The 20,253-nt window shown below is 43.4% G+C and overlaps 1 protein-coding gene across 2 annotated transcripts in view; it reads right to left on the bottom strand.

Moving 5' to 3' along the window:
• LOC125281957 (focal adhesion kinase 1-like) overlaps nucleotides 1-20,253 on the bottom strand; it is a 344,868-nt gene that overhangs the window by 27,996 nt on the left and 296,619 nt on the right. For both annotated transcript variants that reach the window (XM_057312859.1, XM_048215877.2), the window contains exon 2: nucleotides 9,038-9,264. In XM_057312859.1, the coding sequence (XP_057168842.1) occupies nucleotides 9,038-9,264 (227 nt within the window). The remainder of the gene's footprint in view (nucleotides 1-9,037; nucleotides 9,265-20,253) is intronic.

Here is a 20,253-nt window from a genome sequence, read left to right as displayed (position 1 = left end):
TGTCTATATTAGGGCATGATGCTGTTGATAATAAGAATGTTCCTATCCCTACTCATGAGAAAAGATAAGTAACGTGTCCTATATATGCAAAACCTGTCAAGGACCCAGTGTGTCCACACTAAAGGCATCATCACCTGCCCGTGGTCAGCCTCCCCTTCAGACTACTGGATCCCAGGAGAAGGTTGTGTATCAAGCACGGGAGAGTGACATCATCGGGGAGAAAGCACGGACAAAGGACAGGCTGGAGGAGTCAAAGGCAGATGAGCTCTCTGTGGGACAGGAAGGATGTGTGCAGCCTACAGATGTCTGGGTGAAACTGAAGTAAGCATAAATGTCCTTCCTGGCTTTTGATTCAAGGCCCAGAATTTCTGTCAGGCCACCACGAAAGACGCTGCAGGTTGTGTCTACCCAAGGGCACCCAGCCACGGGGCAGCGGGAGCCGAAACCCAGCCCGCCCCCTAGTCTTCACCTCTTGTGCTCTGGGGCAGGGGATCTGCCTAGGGGGAAGAGACAGCCATTTCGAGTAATTCTTTCAGCGGCAACTTCTGCAGCTTCTCCTTGCCAACAACACAAATCCCTGAGCTGCACAGGACAGGCACTGGCACCGCTTTCGAATTCCCACGAAAGCGCTTTGTCTTCCTGTCCCAGCTCTACCAATTCACTACCGAGAGCACACCGACACCGGTGGCCCTCACTAAAGCTCGGGTTTTAGCACATCTCTTTACTCCACAGCAGCTCCCTGCTAGCACAGACTCCAGAGCTGCCTCTCTGCTGTTAGGGCCGAAGTTGATGTTCACATCTGTCCCCAACCCTCTGTCTCAGCAGGTCTATCCTTCGGGGACAAACGGTTTCTTACTGTTGATGTACCATCCACAGTCTGAGGGAAATCCCACCCTTTCTGGATGCCCTCCCTGATGACCCCTAGCAAAGGTTATCTTCATGACCTCTCAAGGAATGGGCACACAGATGCCTACCTGCAGAGAGGCAAGTGTACGGACGCTTAGTCCAGAGCTGCGGAGCCCAGGGGAAAGACAGGCTCCCAACCTGGAGTTTTATGGGATAGATACAGTTTTAGTCCATTCACTTGATCACGCGACCTGAAGACACCCAGTGTGACCTCAGGTTGGGTTCTGTTGAACAAAGAGTTCCCATCCTGCAGGACCTCCTCATTAAACAAGGTAGCAACTTTCACTTTCCACTAAAAAATTAAAAGCAATAAACACACAGACATTTCCCTTTATTTCACGTTTTGCTTTTTCTTTATGCTTCCATACTGTGTTCTGTCCTGTTTCTCTAGAACTCCTGAATATCTCACTGCTGACTCAGTTTGAATGGTGGCCAAGATTATGAATACACAAGGACTTCTATATTTGAAGCTCAGTACATACACTCAGTAACTTAAATAATTTTGAGAACCAAATAGTTGGTTCTGCATAACTGAAAAATAACTTTGAGGACTAGGTATTTAGTAAGGAATGCACACTCAAAAAAAAAAACCAAAAAACAAAAAACCCCAAACCCAACATTACTACCATATGGAAAAGTATGCATGTATTATTTCTGGAAGACGTACATTCAGAAAAAGATCTCTAGGGAGATAACAGGACAAGGCTTTATAATTTGCCACTAATGGCAGCTGAATTACATTTAAATTTCTCATCCTGGTTTGATGTCCCAGGACAATCCTACCCTACAGTATATAAACCTACACTTTGCTACTCTGAACTATCCCTTTACTCATCTGTATCATATCCCAGAATTTGGAAATATATAATTTTCCTGATTAATTTTCACATGAGATATTCGCAGGAAAAGAATTCTTCTTGAGGATGAAAAGACACTAGCCAGTGCGTACACGAGGCTTCCATCTTATCAGGAACAGAGCACGTGGCCTCAGAGCCATTCTACTACGGGGGGACAGTTATTGTCTTGTCAGCTTCCTTGCTCCGGGGGAGAAAGGGAAGTGGAGGTGCACGCAATTCTGCTATGAACGAGCTTCTAGCTGGCATCGTACACATGCAGCAGCACTGCTTAGAAACACGCACTGGGTCAAAAGCTACTTTAAAATGTGACGTTTTGGAAGTATGGCCACCAGGGAAACTATACCAATTATACTTGGCACACAATGTTAGAGACTGTCCTTCACCTCATGCCAATGCTGGGTAAAATTAATCTTAAAGTGTTTATCGATGTGACGGACCATAGAAGGGGGGGCATTTCATTATTATAATTTACATTTCCCTCATTATATACTAGTGAGATGACACTGTACTTTCATTTCTAAAAGTTCTTTTTATGATTCTGCTTGGTTCCACTTGGTCACTTATCTTTCAGACTATGCTCTAGAAAGAAATAATGACCTTTCCACGGGTAGAAAGAAATCCTGCAAACCATTCCTTCATGTTCATCCACTCTTGAATGTTCACTCACTCTTTTGGTCATTTGCATCTAGCCTACATCTGGTGGTAAGACAGCACCCTTAGCCTCCAAAGCCTTAATCTAGAAGGAGAGAGGTGAGCATGAACAGTCTGTGGGGAAGGTGGCAACAAGATAACAAGAGATACTTGCTGTGTCTAGCTGTCTTCTCACAGTGATTTGCAAGATGTCTTTATTCTGAGAGAGATCTAAAACCACACACTGTGTTGTGAACAGTGCTCGTGTCTCTACTTCCCCCCAGGAGTTACAAGTGCACTCATCACTACTGATCTGTTTGTTACAACATCCAGCCGTTATTTTTCTGCGTCTCTCTTTCAGATGCTCCTCACAGTAAGGAAACTGACAGCTGTTACTGTCCTCGGCTCCTCCTGTGCAGGTCTTTCTGTACCACAAAGAAGGCGTGGAGATCCACACCCTGCTCTCCAACATGAGTGCAGCCCTTCTGTCGGCTCAGCACTCACGCAGAAGTCGGCCCCAACTCGGCCAAGACAAAGCACGCCTGTGTCTATCTGCTCCCTACTGCTGCTGTAACCAATAACCACACACGGAGGGGCTTAAAAGAACACAAACGTATACTTCTCCGTTCTGGAAGATCCCAAATCTGAAATGGGTCTCACTGGGCTAAAATCCAGGTGTTGGAAGGGATGTGCTGCTTTCTGGAAGATCTCGGCTGGCTTTCTCCAGCTGCTAGAGGCCCCTCTGTGCGTCTGCACTGCAGCCAACCCTTCATCCGCAGTCCCCTCCCTCGGACCACAGCCAGAAAAGGTCTGCGGCTCCTCATCTCCCCCATCTCAAGGTCCTCTTCATCTCGGTAACATCTTCAAAGTCCCTTCTGCCATGGAAGGTCACATATACACAGGTTCTAGATTAGGATGTGGACGTCTTTAAGGGCCATTCTTCTCCCTACCACAATCGCCACCTCTAAGCATCTAGTGATAAGAGAATTCTTTCTCATGCTCTTACTGTCCCATATTCTTCTTAACACTGCTTTTGAGTCTGTTTTTTTCCTTAAGGATTTTCTTTCTAGTTTCTTCCTGGACGATACTCTCCCTCCATTAAAGGAATAATTTAACTAAAATCTCTGTAGTCCTTTCCTGCACCAAAGTTATCTGAAAAACCATAATCAGTGTTCGAGCTTTTAAATGCGCATTCACCCGATCCTCTATCAGACAGAAGAAGTTTACGTCTGAGACACACATAAGGCATCTGTGACACCACCTAGCAGTGAACACTGGAGACCACGGGACTACCACACACGGAGTTCCCCAGGCAGCCCTCTGGGCTGAACTCAGGGAAAACTGCCCGCTGGCTGCCTTCCCCTACAGCCACTAGCCATTCTTAGCACAGCACTGTTCACAGAGCTCCTAACTCCCACAAACTCAGAGAATCCCACATTGTTCACGTGTCTGCCCACTCTGGTCAGCAAGCCGATTTTAAATTGGTCAGAATGCTTCTCTCTACTGTTATTCTTCCTACTACCAGCTTGGTTACAATAGTTAGTCCTAATCCAACCAACTCCATTCACCTTTTAGCAAACTACAGGACTGAATTTCTTGTGTTCACTTCCTCTTGCAGGTTCAGGTAATTACATCACCTTCCTCTAGAGGCTCACGACGAGCACTGAAACCTCGCAGTGTACTACGTAGTCAGGAAAGGGCACTGGGCCTGTTAATAAACTTGAAGATAACTTTGAAGGTGACAAGAATATTGTCCAACAACTCAACTGCAACTTAATCTTTAGCAGCATTATATGGTATTTGCCCAGATTTGGTGTCTGGGTAGAAAATGGATTATTCTAGACCCTGTGATTTAAGGAAAATAGTAACAAGGTAGGAATGAAGGTCTAACAGAAGTTATCAGTAAGGACAGGTATGGTTTTCAATAGGTGTAATCTCTGATTATCAATTCAATTTCTTTTACGGTCATCAGTCTACTACTTTCTACTTCTGCAACCAATGTTCCTAATTTACATTTCTGTCAGAAGTACTCCATTTCATCTAGGATTCGTGTAGTTACTCCAATGGGGTTCTGTCAAGCACCAGTCTGTGTGCCTGCTAGGCCCTGCTGAAGATGCCGGGGACAATACCAGGAGGCAGAAAGGCCCCTGCTGTCACAGAGCTTACGGTCTAGGGAAGAAAGCAGAGAATAAAAGAGCAAACCAATCAAGAAACAAGACAATCTCAGCAAGGACCAATCATCATCCAAATGGGGTGACGGGCAATAGAAAAGGTGGCAGAGAGGGAGCTCTCCGGGGCTGGGAGGCCGAGGGAACGAGGGCAGTCACTGGAAATAAGAACAGGCCACAAAGAGCCAGATCCTGTAGGTCCTCGTAGGCTGCTGAAGGAATCTGGCTTTCCTCTGAGAGAAATGGGGAGTTGCTGGAGGTTTTGAGCAAATGACTGATTACAAGACTGGCATGTTAGAGAAACAGCGCAGGAAGCTGAAAGTCAAAGGGAGCGAGCTGGAGGAGAGAAGGTCATGGGGCGTGACAGGGAGAGGAGAGTCAGGGGCTTCTGAAGGACCTGAACGTTCACCCTACATGAGACAGGAAGCCACAGGAAGGTTCTGAGTTGAGGAGTGACACGCTCTGGCTTTCGTTTTCATAGGGTCACCTGGCTGCTGGGCTGTGAACAGACTCAGGGGTTCCAGGGGGACAGCGGGATGTCAGGAGACCATGTGGCTCGAAGAAGGTGTCGCAGTAGGGGTCAGATGAAGTGGGAGGATTCTAGGTGCATCTGGTGACCGTGTGGCAGGACCGTCTAACGTACTGGGTGTAGGACGTAAGCAAAGGAGGAGGAACAGATGATTCTAAGTGTCTGAAAGAAGGGAAGCCCTCAGACTGACACACAGTCCTTTCAGAGTCAGAAGCGTAGAGACGGAGGAGAGGGGCAGATGCAGCTGGGCGGCACACAGGTCCCAAGTTCAGAGGGAGACCAGTCAGAATGAGGGCAGGTGTGGAAAAGGCAGAGCTGGATTAAATGGTGGTCACAGCTTGAAGAGACCAAGAAGATGGAGGAGAGGTGCACGGGGGCTGCACGGAGACCACCGCACGGTGGTGACCTGTGGCCGCCTGCATCCCTACAGCACTTCTTTCTGGGTTCACGGATCTGTTCTGTCTCCTGTTTTCTTAAAGACAGCCTGTGGGATTAACGTTCTACACCCTTATTTCTCTAAAGACACCTTCATTCCCAGTCTTCATGATTGGTAGTCTGTCTGGAAGACTTCTGCGGTACAACTCACTTTCCTGAGCCCTGAGAAGATGCTGTTCCAGTGTTGTCCTGCATCCAGCATTGCTGATGAAAAGTTTGATGTAAATGTCATTCTGTTTCCCAAGTAGGGGATTCCTCTGGTAGAATCTGGAATTTTCTATACACCCTTATTATTCTGAAGTACCACTACAATGTTTCTAGATGACCATTCTTATTCAATATAGTCCGGCATGAGTTAACCCCAATCTGAGCTCTGGAGCTGCCTGGGCCTTGCTACTGACCCGGGGCCAACGCTATGGCTGAGGTAGGTGATGTCTGCCTCCGTGGGCTGCTGCTTATTTAGGGGCAGGATGCGCCAGTCTGCCAGCACTTGGCAGGAATCATGACCGGTGTTATGACTCGCACCTGATTTTGGTCCCATCTGGGCAGCCACACCAGCCAGGTTGAGGCAGATGACGTAGACAGAACGTGCTTACGTGCCCATCTCACAGAACCCCCCCCCCCCCCCCGAAGAAGGTGCTGGGCCTCCTCCTACACAGGTGGCCACGTGGGCCAGGGATGGCCTCCGAGTGTCCGAGGCCATGAGGCCTGCACCTGAGACACTGCTTTGTACGCTTTGCCTATAAATGGTGGAGTCCTAGGAATCCTTTCAACAACCATTTATTAAAATAAAGTAGCACATATCTGTAAAAGGAGTAAAATTACTAACTGCAGCATGAGAAATAAAACCTCTATAATGAATTACAACAAGAATCCAGATATTTTCTCAAGGCCTCCAAAGGTGCTGCTTCTTGAGTCAAGCAAATTACTTTCTACTGAGCACAACTGTCTAGCAGAAATGAAAATGCAAGCTGTACATGTTCCTTTAAAATTTCTAAAAATAAATAAATAAATAGAAATGGGTGAATTCCATTTTAATAACATTTTATTTCACCTACTATATGTCAAGAACATGATCTTTTCAACAGGCAATCAAAACAGGTTATTAATGAGATATTTTACCTTCTTTTTTCACACTAAGTCTTCAAAACCTTGTATTTTTACACTTACAAGACATCGGCTGAGACTGGCTACGCCCGAGTGTCCACCTGCTGCACACGGCGACCGGAGCAGGCAGTGCAGCAGGGTGGGGTCTGAATCGAATTATTCAGCTCCTTTGGGTTGTTTTCTAATATTCGGTTACTTTGGATAACAGTAAGCGATCTCTTTTCAGAAACTGGGCGGCCTGGCTTCCTCTTTGCTACCATTATTAAATGGTCTGTTGCTTTCTACCAAGTGCCTATGCTTCCACTCTGAACTCAGCCCCCCACCCCATTTCTGCCAGAGGTCACTGGGCCTCAAATGCTGCCACGTTCCTTCCACTGTACCCCTAACGATATATGCCGGTTCCTTTATCTGTAGTGTTCCTTGTGTGGTGCTTCTTGGGGAGAAAGACTGCATGGACATGTGCTTCAGTACTCTTCTGTTCAGTTGTGCAAATCCATTACTTTAGAATTAAACTACTGCATTTTCAAATGTTATAGCATTAAATGAATGTGAGTGATGAATAACGCCCACCTTCCATCACAGGAAAAGCTGTGGTGAACCAATGCCAACTCAGAGTTCTTTGCCTCAAGGTGAAAATCATCAACTGATGGGACTTATTTAATTTCAAACATTTATCAATTACTATGAAGTAAAACCACCTGGTTCTCAGGCACATGGATTTGCTCATACTGATCTTCATAAAAGTCCGACAAATATGTTCTCATAACTTAGGAATGTGAATCTGGTTTAAGTTCTTCTTCACAATATAAATGTTTTCATCTGGTAAGTTTGTAACATTGGCTAAAGGCTTGACATGTGCCCAGGGATCATTGGTTTTCTCCTTGATATGGATCCTCTTGTGTATAGTAAATTTGATACCAAAACACCTTTGTCGCGGAGCCTTTCCACGGTGCATTTTCAGTTATAATCAATCTTGAATGTTTGCTAAATGTCTTGTCAAATTCACATCTCTGAAAGGGCTCCCCTCCTGTACAAATACTCGGAAGTTTATTAAGGCTAATGCAGTGCTTTAAGAGACTTCCTCATTCACTGTAACTGAAATTCACAAAGACTAGAACATATACTAAGAGCCTTCCCGTAAGCTCTACATTTGCAAGGTTTCTCTCCAATATGAATCTTCCAGTTAACATTAAGGTAGAACACTGGCTGCTGGCCTTTCTACCAAGTGACTCTGTTTATAAAATTAAATATAAAATAAAACTATGGGAAAGCTAGAAAAAGCCATCAAGCTTCATAAAAAGTTGAAGCTTTTTAAAACAAGAGACTACTATATTTCAATTATACCGCAAGTAGATGTTAGTACATATTTAAACCCTGAATGAATTATTCACCTTTGAATAATCCATCTGAACAGTGAGTACTGCAATATTATAGAGGTAATGGAAATTACATAGAACTTCAATGTAATACTGTGCCCTTCAATCTAAATTCTGTCAATCCCTTTAATTTGCTTAAAAGTACTTAAGGCATATAAGTTTAAGAGCAGCAGATTAAATAGCTTCATTAGTATAAAAAGAAAGGGGGGAAAAAAGATGTATCTGTTCATCCTGGCATTGGACACTGTCCTCCTTAGAGATGAACACGGAGTAGGCAGAGGGAAGGAAGGAGCAGTTTCTCTGTAACACCTGGCCAAAGTAAACACCTGCTGAAAACTGGCGTCCTGAACTCAGTTGTCTGAAACCACACCGCTACCCTCTCATCCCCCACTCTCAGCAATCTTGGCCCACGAAGCGCCTCTCACCTCTCTTGGCCACGATGCTCACTGGCCGCCCACAGGCTACCACCTACACTCAACGTTACTCACACAGGCAACCTCGCCACCAGGATTGCCTTGGGAAGCACACTCTGCACTGCAACTAAGGCCATGGGTGTCTCCTCCCCACCACAGTAGACAGTAAGCTGTATGAGCAGGGACCCTTTATATCCCCAGAACCTTGACAAATGTCTGGTGTGTGGAACCAATCAGTTTTTGAAGAACCTATCCTATCTGGAGTCATGCAGATACCTTCAAAATTCACTTTATAGAAAATAATTTATTTCCTAAGTATTAGAGGTTGTTTTAATTGCTTTGTTCTCTTATGTCCTAAGAAGTTTAAAAAAAAAAAAAGGAGAGAAAAACATCAATAGCATTATATGAATAACATGATTCAGTTATTATTTTCCTAAGATATTTTACAATTAAAATTCTGTCAGTCACATATTAAGTGAATAAATAATATAAAGAAAAAGTTAACATCACTGTAATATGGCAATAAAAATTTTTATCTTTTTTGGTGTGTGCCATTAACCTAGGCCCATGTAACTTTAATGTCCATGAAGGGTCTCTCCCAGGAAAATGCACTTACCCTGACATCGGTAGCATCTCCATGCCTGATCATACTGGCCCAAGTGGCTGGCTCACTGCTGTTTTCAAAATAATGAAAGACCTTCAACACTCGCTCCATTGCCCCAGGGGAACGTTCCACTCCGGTACCCAGGTGAGTTTTGGTACTCGAATTTGGTGTGTGATTCAAGTTTGGGTCAAGGTAAGCAGCTGCCATTATTTTGCTAGATGCTATGTATCTGTCATACTCTAGAAGGGGGGAAAAAAGCTGTCAGTGTACCATATTTGAAATCTATTAAAATGTGGTTAAAATCTATTAAAACATGATATACTGATCCTTATATTAACAACACTGCTCTATGTTCTTCCCCTGTGGTCATGTCATATGCAGAAGGTGAGCATCGGGAGAGCAGAGACCTGACTGACCAAGATAATCGCTGTACTCTCCTGCACCCAGAGCACTACCGAATTCACAATAGCATAACAAATATTTGTTAAATTTTCTTAACAAATTAAAAGACCAGGAGTCCTATTTTAGCTCTGTCAAACATTCACCATGTTATCTATGAACAATGTCACCTCACCGTCCACCCTTTTAAAATCACAGCCTTTAAATCTGTGGGAAAACCTCCCAGGAAAGCCAAATATGTTAATTTTGCTGACTACTTCTGAAAACCTATACATGAGATGCAAGTTCTTTCTTCATACAATAAAAATGCAATGAGTGGTCATGACACATACTAGGCACTGGTGACAAAAACCCCAGAGTTAAAACCAAGTCCTCCCACTTATCCAGTCCCTCAGCAGGAGGAGAGTCAGACAAGTCACAACTGAAAATAAAACGAAACCAGAAAGCACAAACCAACCACTGTCTGGTCTGTCGGTGTGATAGGAAGACTTCCATTTGAATGTGGGGCAATAGCTTGGCGAACATGAACACTCCCACTGAGAAAAGTCAGGTTAAAAACCAGACCAACGGGGCGCCTGGGTGGCACAGCAGCTAAGCGTCTGCCTTCGGCTCAGGGCGTGATCCCGGCGTTGTGGGATGGAGCCTGACATCAGGCCCTTCTGCTATGAGCCTGCTTCTTCCTCTCCCACTCCCCCTGCTTGTGTTCCCTCTCTCGCTGGCTGTCTCTATCTCTGTCGAATAAATAAAAATCTTTAAAAAAAAAAACCAAAAAAACCAGACCAACGTTTGGAGTCCAAGATGTTGTGAGGCAACCAGGACAGCAGGGGACATAGGTGGAGACATGAAGAGACACTGAACAACAGCTGCCTCTTCCCAAAGGGCATTTGCCAATTCTGGGCCTTCAAGAGCCTGAAGATCCAAGAAAAAGCCACCAATGAGAGAGAAACCGGCTGAGCTTTTGGCAGTGAGAGACCAAGTTATGAGCATGGGGACCCTAGGACTCTGGTGAGCAGGACAGGGTGGAGAACTGAGCCACACACTCCGCTAGTTGTCCCTTTAAGATAGTTACCAATCCTGAAACCAAGCCCAAAGGGAGCCATTAGAAACTCAGTGAAGCTGAAGACAGGCAGAAGAGACTAGGAGTCCACCTGGGCCCAGCAGACAAAACGGGAACAGCATGACAGACAAACTCAATCTAACCAACAGAAAGCACTACACCCAAGCGCAATTCACCTCCGCAAGAGAAGTACCCACTAACTACGCACAGGAGGCAGTCACTAAAATTGACCACGTGGCGGGTGAAAGAGCAAGATTCAATAAATATCAAAGGACTAAAATTATTAAAAGTATATTCTGTCTCTAGCATTAAAGCTGGACAACAACAAAATAATTAAAAAATCACCAACTGTCTGGAAAAAAATCACCGTTTGGAAATTAAGCAACATATTTCAAGTAACCCATTAGCCAAAAAGAAACTCAAAGTATTCTCAATTCAACAATACAATTAAAAAGAAAGATCAATACTACATGCAGACAGAGCTGTGATTAGAATAAAATCTACGCTTTTATTATTTTTTTTAAAGACTTCATTTTTAAGTCATCTCTACACCCAGCCTGGGGCTTGAACTTACAACCCTGAGATCAAGTGTTGCACGTTCCACCTACTGAGTCAGCCTGGCGTCCCTAAGATCAATACTCTTAAATGCATGTATTAGAAATGAAGATTGGAAATTAATCATCTAAATATCCATATTTCGCAGTACAATTTGGAAGCTGAACAAAATCAAGGTTTGGTTTTTTTTTTTAACAAGAATAATGCAACTGATAGACCTCTAGCAAGACTAATCAAGGAAAAAAAAGATAAGGCGAAAACTAATGACAGCAAGAATGAAGCAGAACAGATAACAGAATGTTAATAATAGGAAGTAATGATAGAATATCAGATATTATTAAGAGAATATCATGACTATGTCAATGAACATAAAAGTTGAGATGCATACACAATTCTTTTTTAAAAGATTTTATTTATTTATTTAACAGAGAAAGAGAGAGCACAAAAGCTGGCAGAGGGGCAGAGGGAGAGGGAGAAGGAGGAGGAGGCTCCCCAGTGAGCAGGAAGCCTAGCTTGGGGCTTGATCTCAGGACCCTGGGATCAGGACCAAAGCCGAAGGCGGACACCTAACCGACGGAGCCACCCAGGTACCCTGAGATGGGGCATACACAATTCTTTGCAAAGTACAACTTAAGCCCAAGCCATTAGAAACTGCTGCTGTACGAAACCAAAACCATAAATATAAAGCCTATTTAAATAGACCTATTCCGTTAAAAATGGTCAATCTGCAATTAAAATTCTTCCCACAAAGGAATATCTGAATTCTTCCAATAATTTCAGGAAGAATAATATTAATCTTACAGAAATTCTTCCACTGAACAAATAGGGAACATTTCCCAACTTATCTTATGAAACCAGCAAAACACTGATACAAAACCAGTCAAGGACAATATGAGAAAGGGTACGAATCAATCTTTCTTATAAACACAGGTGCAAAAATCTTAAAAAAAAAAAAAAAAGATCAGCAAATGTCATCACGCAATATTTCATAATGTATCATGACCAAGAGGGACCCGTCAGAGGAAGGCAAGGGTGGTTAAACACTCAGACAGAGGTCTCTGTTTGCGGCAGTCTTCGTCACACTGTCAGAGCACGGGAGCCACCAAGACACCCTACAGCAGGTGAAAGGATAAAAAACACTGTGGTCTATCCAGGCAATGGAATATTTAGTGCTAAAAAGCAATGAGCTACCAAACCATGAAAAGACTTGGAGGAACCTTCAATGCGTATTACTAAGTGAGAGAAGCCGATCACACTATATGATTCCAAATACATGACATTCTAGGAATGGCAAACCCACAGAGACAGTAAAAATTTCAGTGGATGCAGAGTTTGGGGGGGGCAAGGATGAAAAAGTGGAGCAAAAAGGACTTTTCGGGCAGCAAAAAGATTATGTAGGACAGTATAATGAGGATACATGTCATTATATATCTGTGCAAACCCGCAGAACGTACACCACAAGAGTGACCCTACAGTAAACCGTGGACTTCGGCGATAACTGATGTGTCCATGTAGGTTCACCAGTTATAACAGATGTACCACTCTGCTGGGGGATGCTGATAATGGGGAAGTGTAGCAAAAAGCCTCGCTTGGGACTTCTCATTCCATAGTTGAGACCTGCTCAGGCATCAGAGCTCTGACACTCAGCACACTGCCCCAGGCAGCACTGCGGGGAGGGTGGGGGAGGGGGGTGCAGGGCAGGGCTTCCTAAAACGGAATGCTAATCTCGCTGCTGACTATCAGAGCCTCCGCTCTCCCTTGAACACAGGAGATAGACACCTTTTCTGCTCTTGAAAGAAGTAGGGCAGTCCCAAGTCAGGGTGTGAGGAAACAAGGTGCTGACAAACCTTGGAGTTCAAGCTGGGCCTCACCCCACAGTCTGATATAAATACTCCATAAAATAGCACAGATGCAAGAGAGGAAGCAAAATACTCCCAGAGTTCCCTAGATGATACTCACTATAACACACCAAGATCCCACCAAGACAGCAAACTGATTCTCCTTGAAATATGCCAGCCCTTTAATAAAACTTGAGATGTCTGCCAGAACATGAGAGAAGGAGCAAAGAATGCAAACTGATACAGCTCAATTTTAAAAACTTCAGACATAAACAAGTTTGGAGAGTTTTTAAGAAGTTGGTGATGACCCTAGTTACAGTAAATCCTTAAACTAGACTGCTGTAAAAACTTTCCTCTCCCAAATGTTGTTCTTTCATACAAGATTTGGGTTTCTCTTCTCATCAAGAGTCTAATCTGAATACACTAAATTTCCTATATTGATTTTACTTAACAAAGAGCTAACGTTACTTAAATATTTAATGTTATATCAATACGTGACGGCCTGTATTTTCCAAAAGTCGCTGTGAAAGTGCCTCCTGCTCCAGTGTGACTCTGCCTCTCTCTTCCACAGGTGGAGGCCACGTTCCTTCCCCTCACATCTGGGGGGGCTCCTGACTCACCTAAGAAACATCCCGCGCCAGGTATTAAGAGGCAAACTAGGTTCCCTTGGTTCTCTTGGGCTGCTCGCTCATGAAACCCAACCACATGCTACCCAGAAGCGCAAGAAGCCCGAGAACTGAGCTCCAAGAACCAAAGCCTGAGCTGAGCTGCCCGCTGACAGGCAGCATCGAGTTCCGAGGCCCGTGGCAGAGCCAGCCTCCGAGTGGGCCCTCTGGCTGCCCGCTGTGCCTCCTGAGCTCCCGCCACATGGAAACAGCTGTCCCTCTGGAGCCCTGTCCAGACAACAGATTGGAACAAAATAATTCTTGTCATTTTAAGCCACTAAGTGTTGGGATGACTTGTTATCAGCAAAGATAACTAATATCGCATGGATCCCAACTAAAGGAAGCACGGGTGGTTCTCGCTTTGCACAGGAGCGTGGGGCCTACGATGACTTGACAAAAGTGGTTTGAACAGCACTTGCCTTCTTCTTCCCCTCGCTCTATGACTAAAGACACAGAGTAAGTATCTTTCCAATGCCTTGGCAAACTGTCATGCTCCTTTCTAAGTTTTGGGTCAGCCTCCATCATCGTAGCCTCGTACATTGTCAAAAGCCACCTCCGAAACCGCCTCTGCTACGAACTTTCTTGCCACGTCTCCTCCTCCGGAACATCCTCTTTTTTGTCACAACTCTCTTCCTCACTTGTCAATAAGTTCACCTTTATTTGCAAAGCTCCTCTGACCACACAACTAGAAAGTCTGGCTCCACAGCAAAGTCAACATTCCTACAGTCAGCTATGTGCTTCTGTGACCGTCTCAGTCAGAACGCTGCACGGTGACCCGCACGGCGCAGGAAGCTTCTGCCGCACCGCACACCACACACTTACACTCTCCGTTACTTCCCGCCGCACTGCTGGGATTTCTGCGTCCGCATCACCTCCAGCTGTAGCACGCAGAGCCTGCCCAAACTCCACACACCGGCTTTAAGAGCTGAAATAACTGCTGGGTCCACTGGCCAGAGTAACGCAACTAAGTCCGCTGGTTCCTGGGGCGGCTTCATGCAAGCCGAGGGCTCGGCTGCTCCCGCTCCACGGTCACCAGCTTCACAGGACCTCGGCCCGTTCGATTTCACTTCCAGTGTTACCATTTCCTGCTTCAACGCTGCAACTCATCTTTGTTGTCCAATTCCCTCCTATGATGATCCATTTTTGTAAAATGTCACAAGGGTTTATCCCTGGCAAACAAGAAGGCACCACGACTACACATTTGCTGTCTGTGTATAAACTGAGTAACAGACACAGGGTGGCCAGTCAGCAGCAGACTGGGAAAGAGCTACCGTGACCGGCCGCTGGTCACACTTCACATCTGTTGTTTCTATAGTGATCTGCAGACCAAGTCTGTACTTGATGCAATTGCCCACAGGTGATACCTGTGTTAACTAAAACGGAACCATTCTGTTGAGGACGGGCATTATTTAAGCCACAGAAACTGATATTCGTACATACTGGAACCATGCAAAGCATGGACTGCCGGCATAACAATTCAACTAATATCTTCATTACACAGACTGTTTTTTGGATTTCGGATAATATGGCAAACTATGTAAATCATTTACTTTACTTGAGATATCACTATAAAAATTTTAATGCTATATATCTGATGAAAATATTCAACATTAGACTTTAATATCAACTATAAATTAATTTCTAAGACTGCTAACACCGAGACCTTGAAAGTAATTGGTGAATAATTTTTGGAGACTTAAAAAAATTCCTAAGGAAATGAGGAATGGCAAAATATAAAGAATACAACTGTGCTGAGTTACATACAGTCTTACTTAATTCAGCCAATTTAAACATATGTTATTTGTAAAACCCACATTAACAAAGTGTTGTTAAGATGAACATGTTTTAAATCTAAAGTTAATGTGACAAGTGTAGTTAAGTCATAGCAGTTAAGTCATCATAACCTACTTGTGTTTGTTTATGTATTTATGTTTTAAAGATTTTATTTATTTACGAATGTAGGTTATGGGAGATTACTGACTCAATGAAATGATCCAATGTCAGAATCATCGGCATCCCCGAGGGGGTGGAGAAAAACAGAGGTCTAGAAGAGATATTTGAACAAATTGTAGCTGAAAACTCCCCTAATCTAGCAAGGGAAACAAACATTCGTGTCCAAGAGACAGAGAGGACCCCTCTCAAGCTCAACCACGACAAACCTACGCCACGTCACGTCATAGTGCAAATCGCAAATATTAGATCCAAGGATACAGTATTGAAAGCGGCCAGAGCAAAGAAATTTCTCACGTACCAAGGCAAAGGCATCAGAATTACGTAAGACCTGTCTACACAGACCTGGAATGAGAGAAAGGGTTGGGGGGGGGGGCATTTTAAAAGCTCTTTCAGAGAAAAACATGCAGCCAAGAATCCTTTATCCAGCAAGGCTGTCATTCAGAATTGATGGAGAAATAAAGACATTTCAGAATCGCCAGTCATTAACCAATTTCGTAACCACGAAACCAGCCCTACAGGAGATATGAAGGGGGGTTCTATAAAGGTAAAAAGGCCCCAAGAGTGATACAGAACAGAAAGTCACAACCAATACAAACAAAGACTTTACTGGCAACATGGCATCATTAAAATTCTATCTCTCAGTTCTTAGTGCCAATGTAAATGGTTTAAATACTCCCATAAGACGCCACAGGGTTGCAGACTGGATAAAAAGAAATGACCCATCCATTTGCTGTCTACAAGAGACTCATTTCGAACCCAAAGATGCATTCAGACTGAGAGTAAGGGGATGGAGTTCACGCAAATGGACCTCAAAAGAAAGCTGGGGTAGCAATTCTCATATCAGATAGATTGGATTTTAAACTAGAGACTATAGTTAGAGATGCAGAAGGGCACTATATTGGGGCGCCTGGGTGGCACAGTGGTTAAGAGTCTGCCTTCGGTTCAGGGCGTGATCCCGGCGTTGTGGGATCGGAGCCCACATCAGGCTCCTCTGCTGTGAGCCTGCTTCTTCCTCTCCCACTCCCCCTGCTTGTGTTCCCTCTCTCACTGGCTGTCTCTATCTCTGTCAAATAAATAAATAAATAAACCTTAAAAAAAAAAAAAAAGAAGGGCACTATATTATTCTTAAAGGAAGTATTCAACAAATGGATATGACAATTATAAATATATATGCCCCCAACAGGGGAGCAGCAAGATACACAAGCCAACTCTTAACCAGAATAAAGAGACATATAGATAAAAATACATTAATAGTAGGGGACCTCAACACTCCACTATCAGAAATAGACAGAACACCCTGGCAAAAACTAAGCAAAGAATCAAAGGCTTTCAATGCCATACTCGACGAGTTGGACCTCATAGATATATATAGAACACTACACCCCAGAACCAAAGAATACTCATTCTATTCTAATGCCCATGGAACATTCTCAAGAATACACCATGTTCTGGGACACAAAACAGGTCTCAACCGATACCAAAAGATTGAAATTATCCCCTGCATATTCTCAGACCACAACGCTCTGAAATTGGAACTCAACCAGAGGAAAAATTTGGAAGAAACTCAAACACTTGGAGACTAAGAACCGTCCTGCTCAGGAATGACTCGATAAACTAGGAAATCAAAAATCAACTTAAACAATTTATGGAGACGAACGAGAATGAAAACACAACGGTCCAAAACCTATGGGATACTGCAAAGGCAGTCCTAAGGGGCAAATACACAGCCATCCAAGCCTCACTCAAAAGAATAGAAAAATCTAAAATGCAGCTTTTATATTCTCACCTCAAGAAGCTGGAACAGCAACAGAGGGACAGGCCTAATCCACTCACGAGGAAGCAGTTGACCAAAATTAGAGCAGAAATCAATCAATCAGAAACCAGAAGTACAGGAGAGCAGATCAACAGGACTAGAAGCTGGTTCTTTGAGAGAATCAATAAAATTGACAGACCACTGGCAAGACTTATCCAAAAGAAAAGAGAAAGAACCCAAATTATTAAAATTATGAATGAAAAAAGGAGAGGTCACGACCAACACCATTGAAATTGGAAGGATTATTAGAAATTTTTATCAACAGCTATATGCCAATAAACTAAGTAATCTGGAAGAGATGGAATCCTTCCTGGAAACCTATTAACTACCAAGATTGAAACAGGAAGAAATTGATTTCTTAAACAGGCCAATTAATTATGAAGAAATTGAGTCAGTGATAAACAACCTTCCAAATAACAAAACTCCAGGCCCGGATGGTTTTCCTGGGGAATTCTACCAACCATTCAAAGAAGAAATAATACCTATTCTCCTAAAGCTATTTCAAAAAATAGAAACAGAAGGAAAGCTACCAAACTCATTCTATGAGGCCAATATTACCTTGATCCCCAAACCAGGCAAAGACCCCCTCAAAACGGAGAATGACAGACCGATTTCCCTAATGAATATGGACGCCAAAATCCTCAACAAGATACTTACTAATAGAATCCAACAGTACATTAAAAGGATTCTCCATCATGATCAAGTGGGATTCATACCTGGGATGCAAGCGTGGTTCAATATTCGCAAATCAATCAGCGTGATACATCATATCAACAAGAAAAGACTCAGGAACCATATAATCCTCTCAATTGATGCCGAAAAAGCATTTGACAAAATACAGCATCCTTTCCTGATTAAAACCCTTCAGAGTGTAGGAATAGAGGGTACACTTCTCAATCTCATAAAAGCCATCTATGAAAAGCCTACAGCAAATATCATTCTCAATGGGGAAAAGCTGGAAGCCTTTCCCTTAAGATCAGGAACACGACAAAGATGCCCACTCTCGCCACTATTATTCAACATAGTACTAGAAGTCCTTGCAACAGCAATCAGACGACAAAAAGGGATCAAAGGTATCCAAATCGGCAAAGAAGAAGTCAAAATGTCTCTCTTCGCAGATGACATGATACTCTATATGGAAAACCCAAAAGAAGCCACTCCCAAACTATTAGAAGTTATAGAGCAATTCAGTAATGTGGCGGGATACAAAATCAATGCTCAGAAATCAGTTGCATTTCTATACACGAATAACGAGACCGAAGAAAGAGAAATGAGGGAATCCATCCCATTTACAATAGCACCAAAAACCATACGTTACCTTCAAATTAACTTAACCAGAGACGTAAAGGGCCTATATTCTAGAAACTATAAATTACTCTTGAAAGACATTGAGGAAGACAGAAAAAGATGGAAAAATATTCCATGCTCATGGATCGGAAGAATTAACATAGTTAAAATGTCCATGCTACCCAGAACAATCTACACTTTCACTGCTATCCCGATCAAAATACCGAGGACATTTTTCAAAGAACTGGAACAAATAGTCCTTAAATTTGTATAGAAACAGAAAAGGCCCCAAATCTCCAAGGAACTGTTGAAAAGGAAAAACAAAGCTGGGGGCATCACAATGCCGGATTTCGAGCTGTACTACAAAGCTGTGATCACAAAGACAGCATGGTACTGGCACAAAAACAGACACATAGACCAATGGAACAGAACAGAGAACCCAGAAATGGACCCTCGGCTCTTTGGGCAACTAATCTTTGATAAAGCAAGAAAAAACATCCGGTGGGAAAAAGACAGTCTCTTCAATAAATGGTGCTGGGAAAATTGGACAGCTACATGCAAAAGAATGAAACTTGACCACTCTCTCACACCATACACAAAAATAAACTCCAAATGGATGAAAGACCTCGATGTGAGACAGGAATCCATCAAAATTCTAGAGGGGAGCACAGGCAGCAACCTCTACGACATCGGCCAAAGCAACCTTTTTCATGACACATCCCCAAAGGCAAGAGAAACAAAAGATAAAATGAACTTATGGGACTTCATCAAGATAAAAAGCTTCTGCACAGCCAAGGAAACAGTCAAAAAAACTAAGAGGCAGCCCACAGAATGGGAGAATATATTTACAAGTGACACTACAGATAAAGGACTGGTATCCAAGATCTACAAAGAACTTCTCAAACTCAATACACGAGAAACAAATAAACAAATCAAAAAATGGGCAGAAGATATGAACAGACACTTTTCCAATGAAGACATACAAATGGCTAACAGACACATGAAAAAATGTTCAAAATCATTAGCCATCAGGGAAATTCAAATCAAAACCACACTGAGATACCACCTTACGCCAGTTAGAATGGCAAAAATTGACAAGGCAAGAGACAACAATTGTTGGAGAGGATGTGGAGAAAGGGGATCCCTCCTACATTGTTGGTGGGAATGCAAGTTGGTACAGCCACTCTGGAAAACAGTGTGGAGGTCCCTTAAAAAGTTAAAAATTGAGCTACCCTATGATCCAGCCATTGCACTACTGGGTGTTTACACCAAAGATACAGACGTAGTGAAGAGAAGGGCCATATGCACCCCAATGTTCATAGCAGCAATGTCCACAATAGCTAAATCGTGGAAGGAGCCGAGATGCCCTTCAACCGATGACTGGATTAAGAAGTTGTGGTCCATATATACAATGGAATATTACTCAGCTATCAGAAAGAACGAATTCTCAACATTTGCTGCAACATGGACGGCACTGGAGGAGATAATGCTAAGTGAAATAAGTCAAGCAGAGAAAGACAACTATCATATGATTTCTCTCATCTATGGAACATAAGAACTAGGATGATCAGTAGGGGAAGAAAGGGATAAAGGAAGGGGGGGGTAATCAGAAGGGGGAATGAAACATGAGAGACTATGGATATGAGAAACAAACTGAGGGC

Source organism: Ursus arctos, unplaced genomic scaffold (assembly GCF_023065955.2).
Source record: "Ursus arctos isolate Adak ecotype North America unplaced genomic scaffold, UrsArc2.0 scaffold_16, whole genome shotgun sequence".
In the NCBI taxonomy this organism is placed as follows: Eukaryota; Metazoa; Chordata; class Mammalia; order Carnivora; family Ursidae; genus Ursus; species Ursus arctos.
The sequence above is the reverse complement of the archived record's forward strand: the minus strand, read 5'-3'. Positions and strand labels throughout refer to the sequence as shown.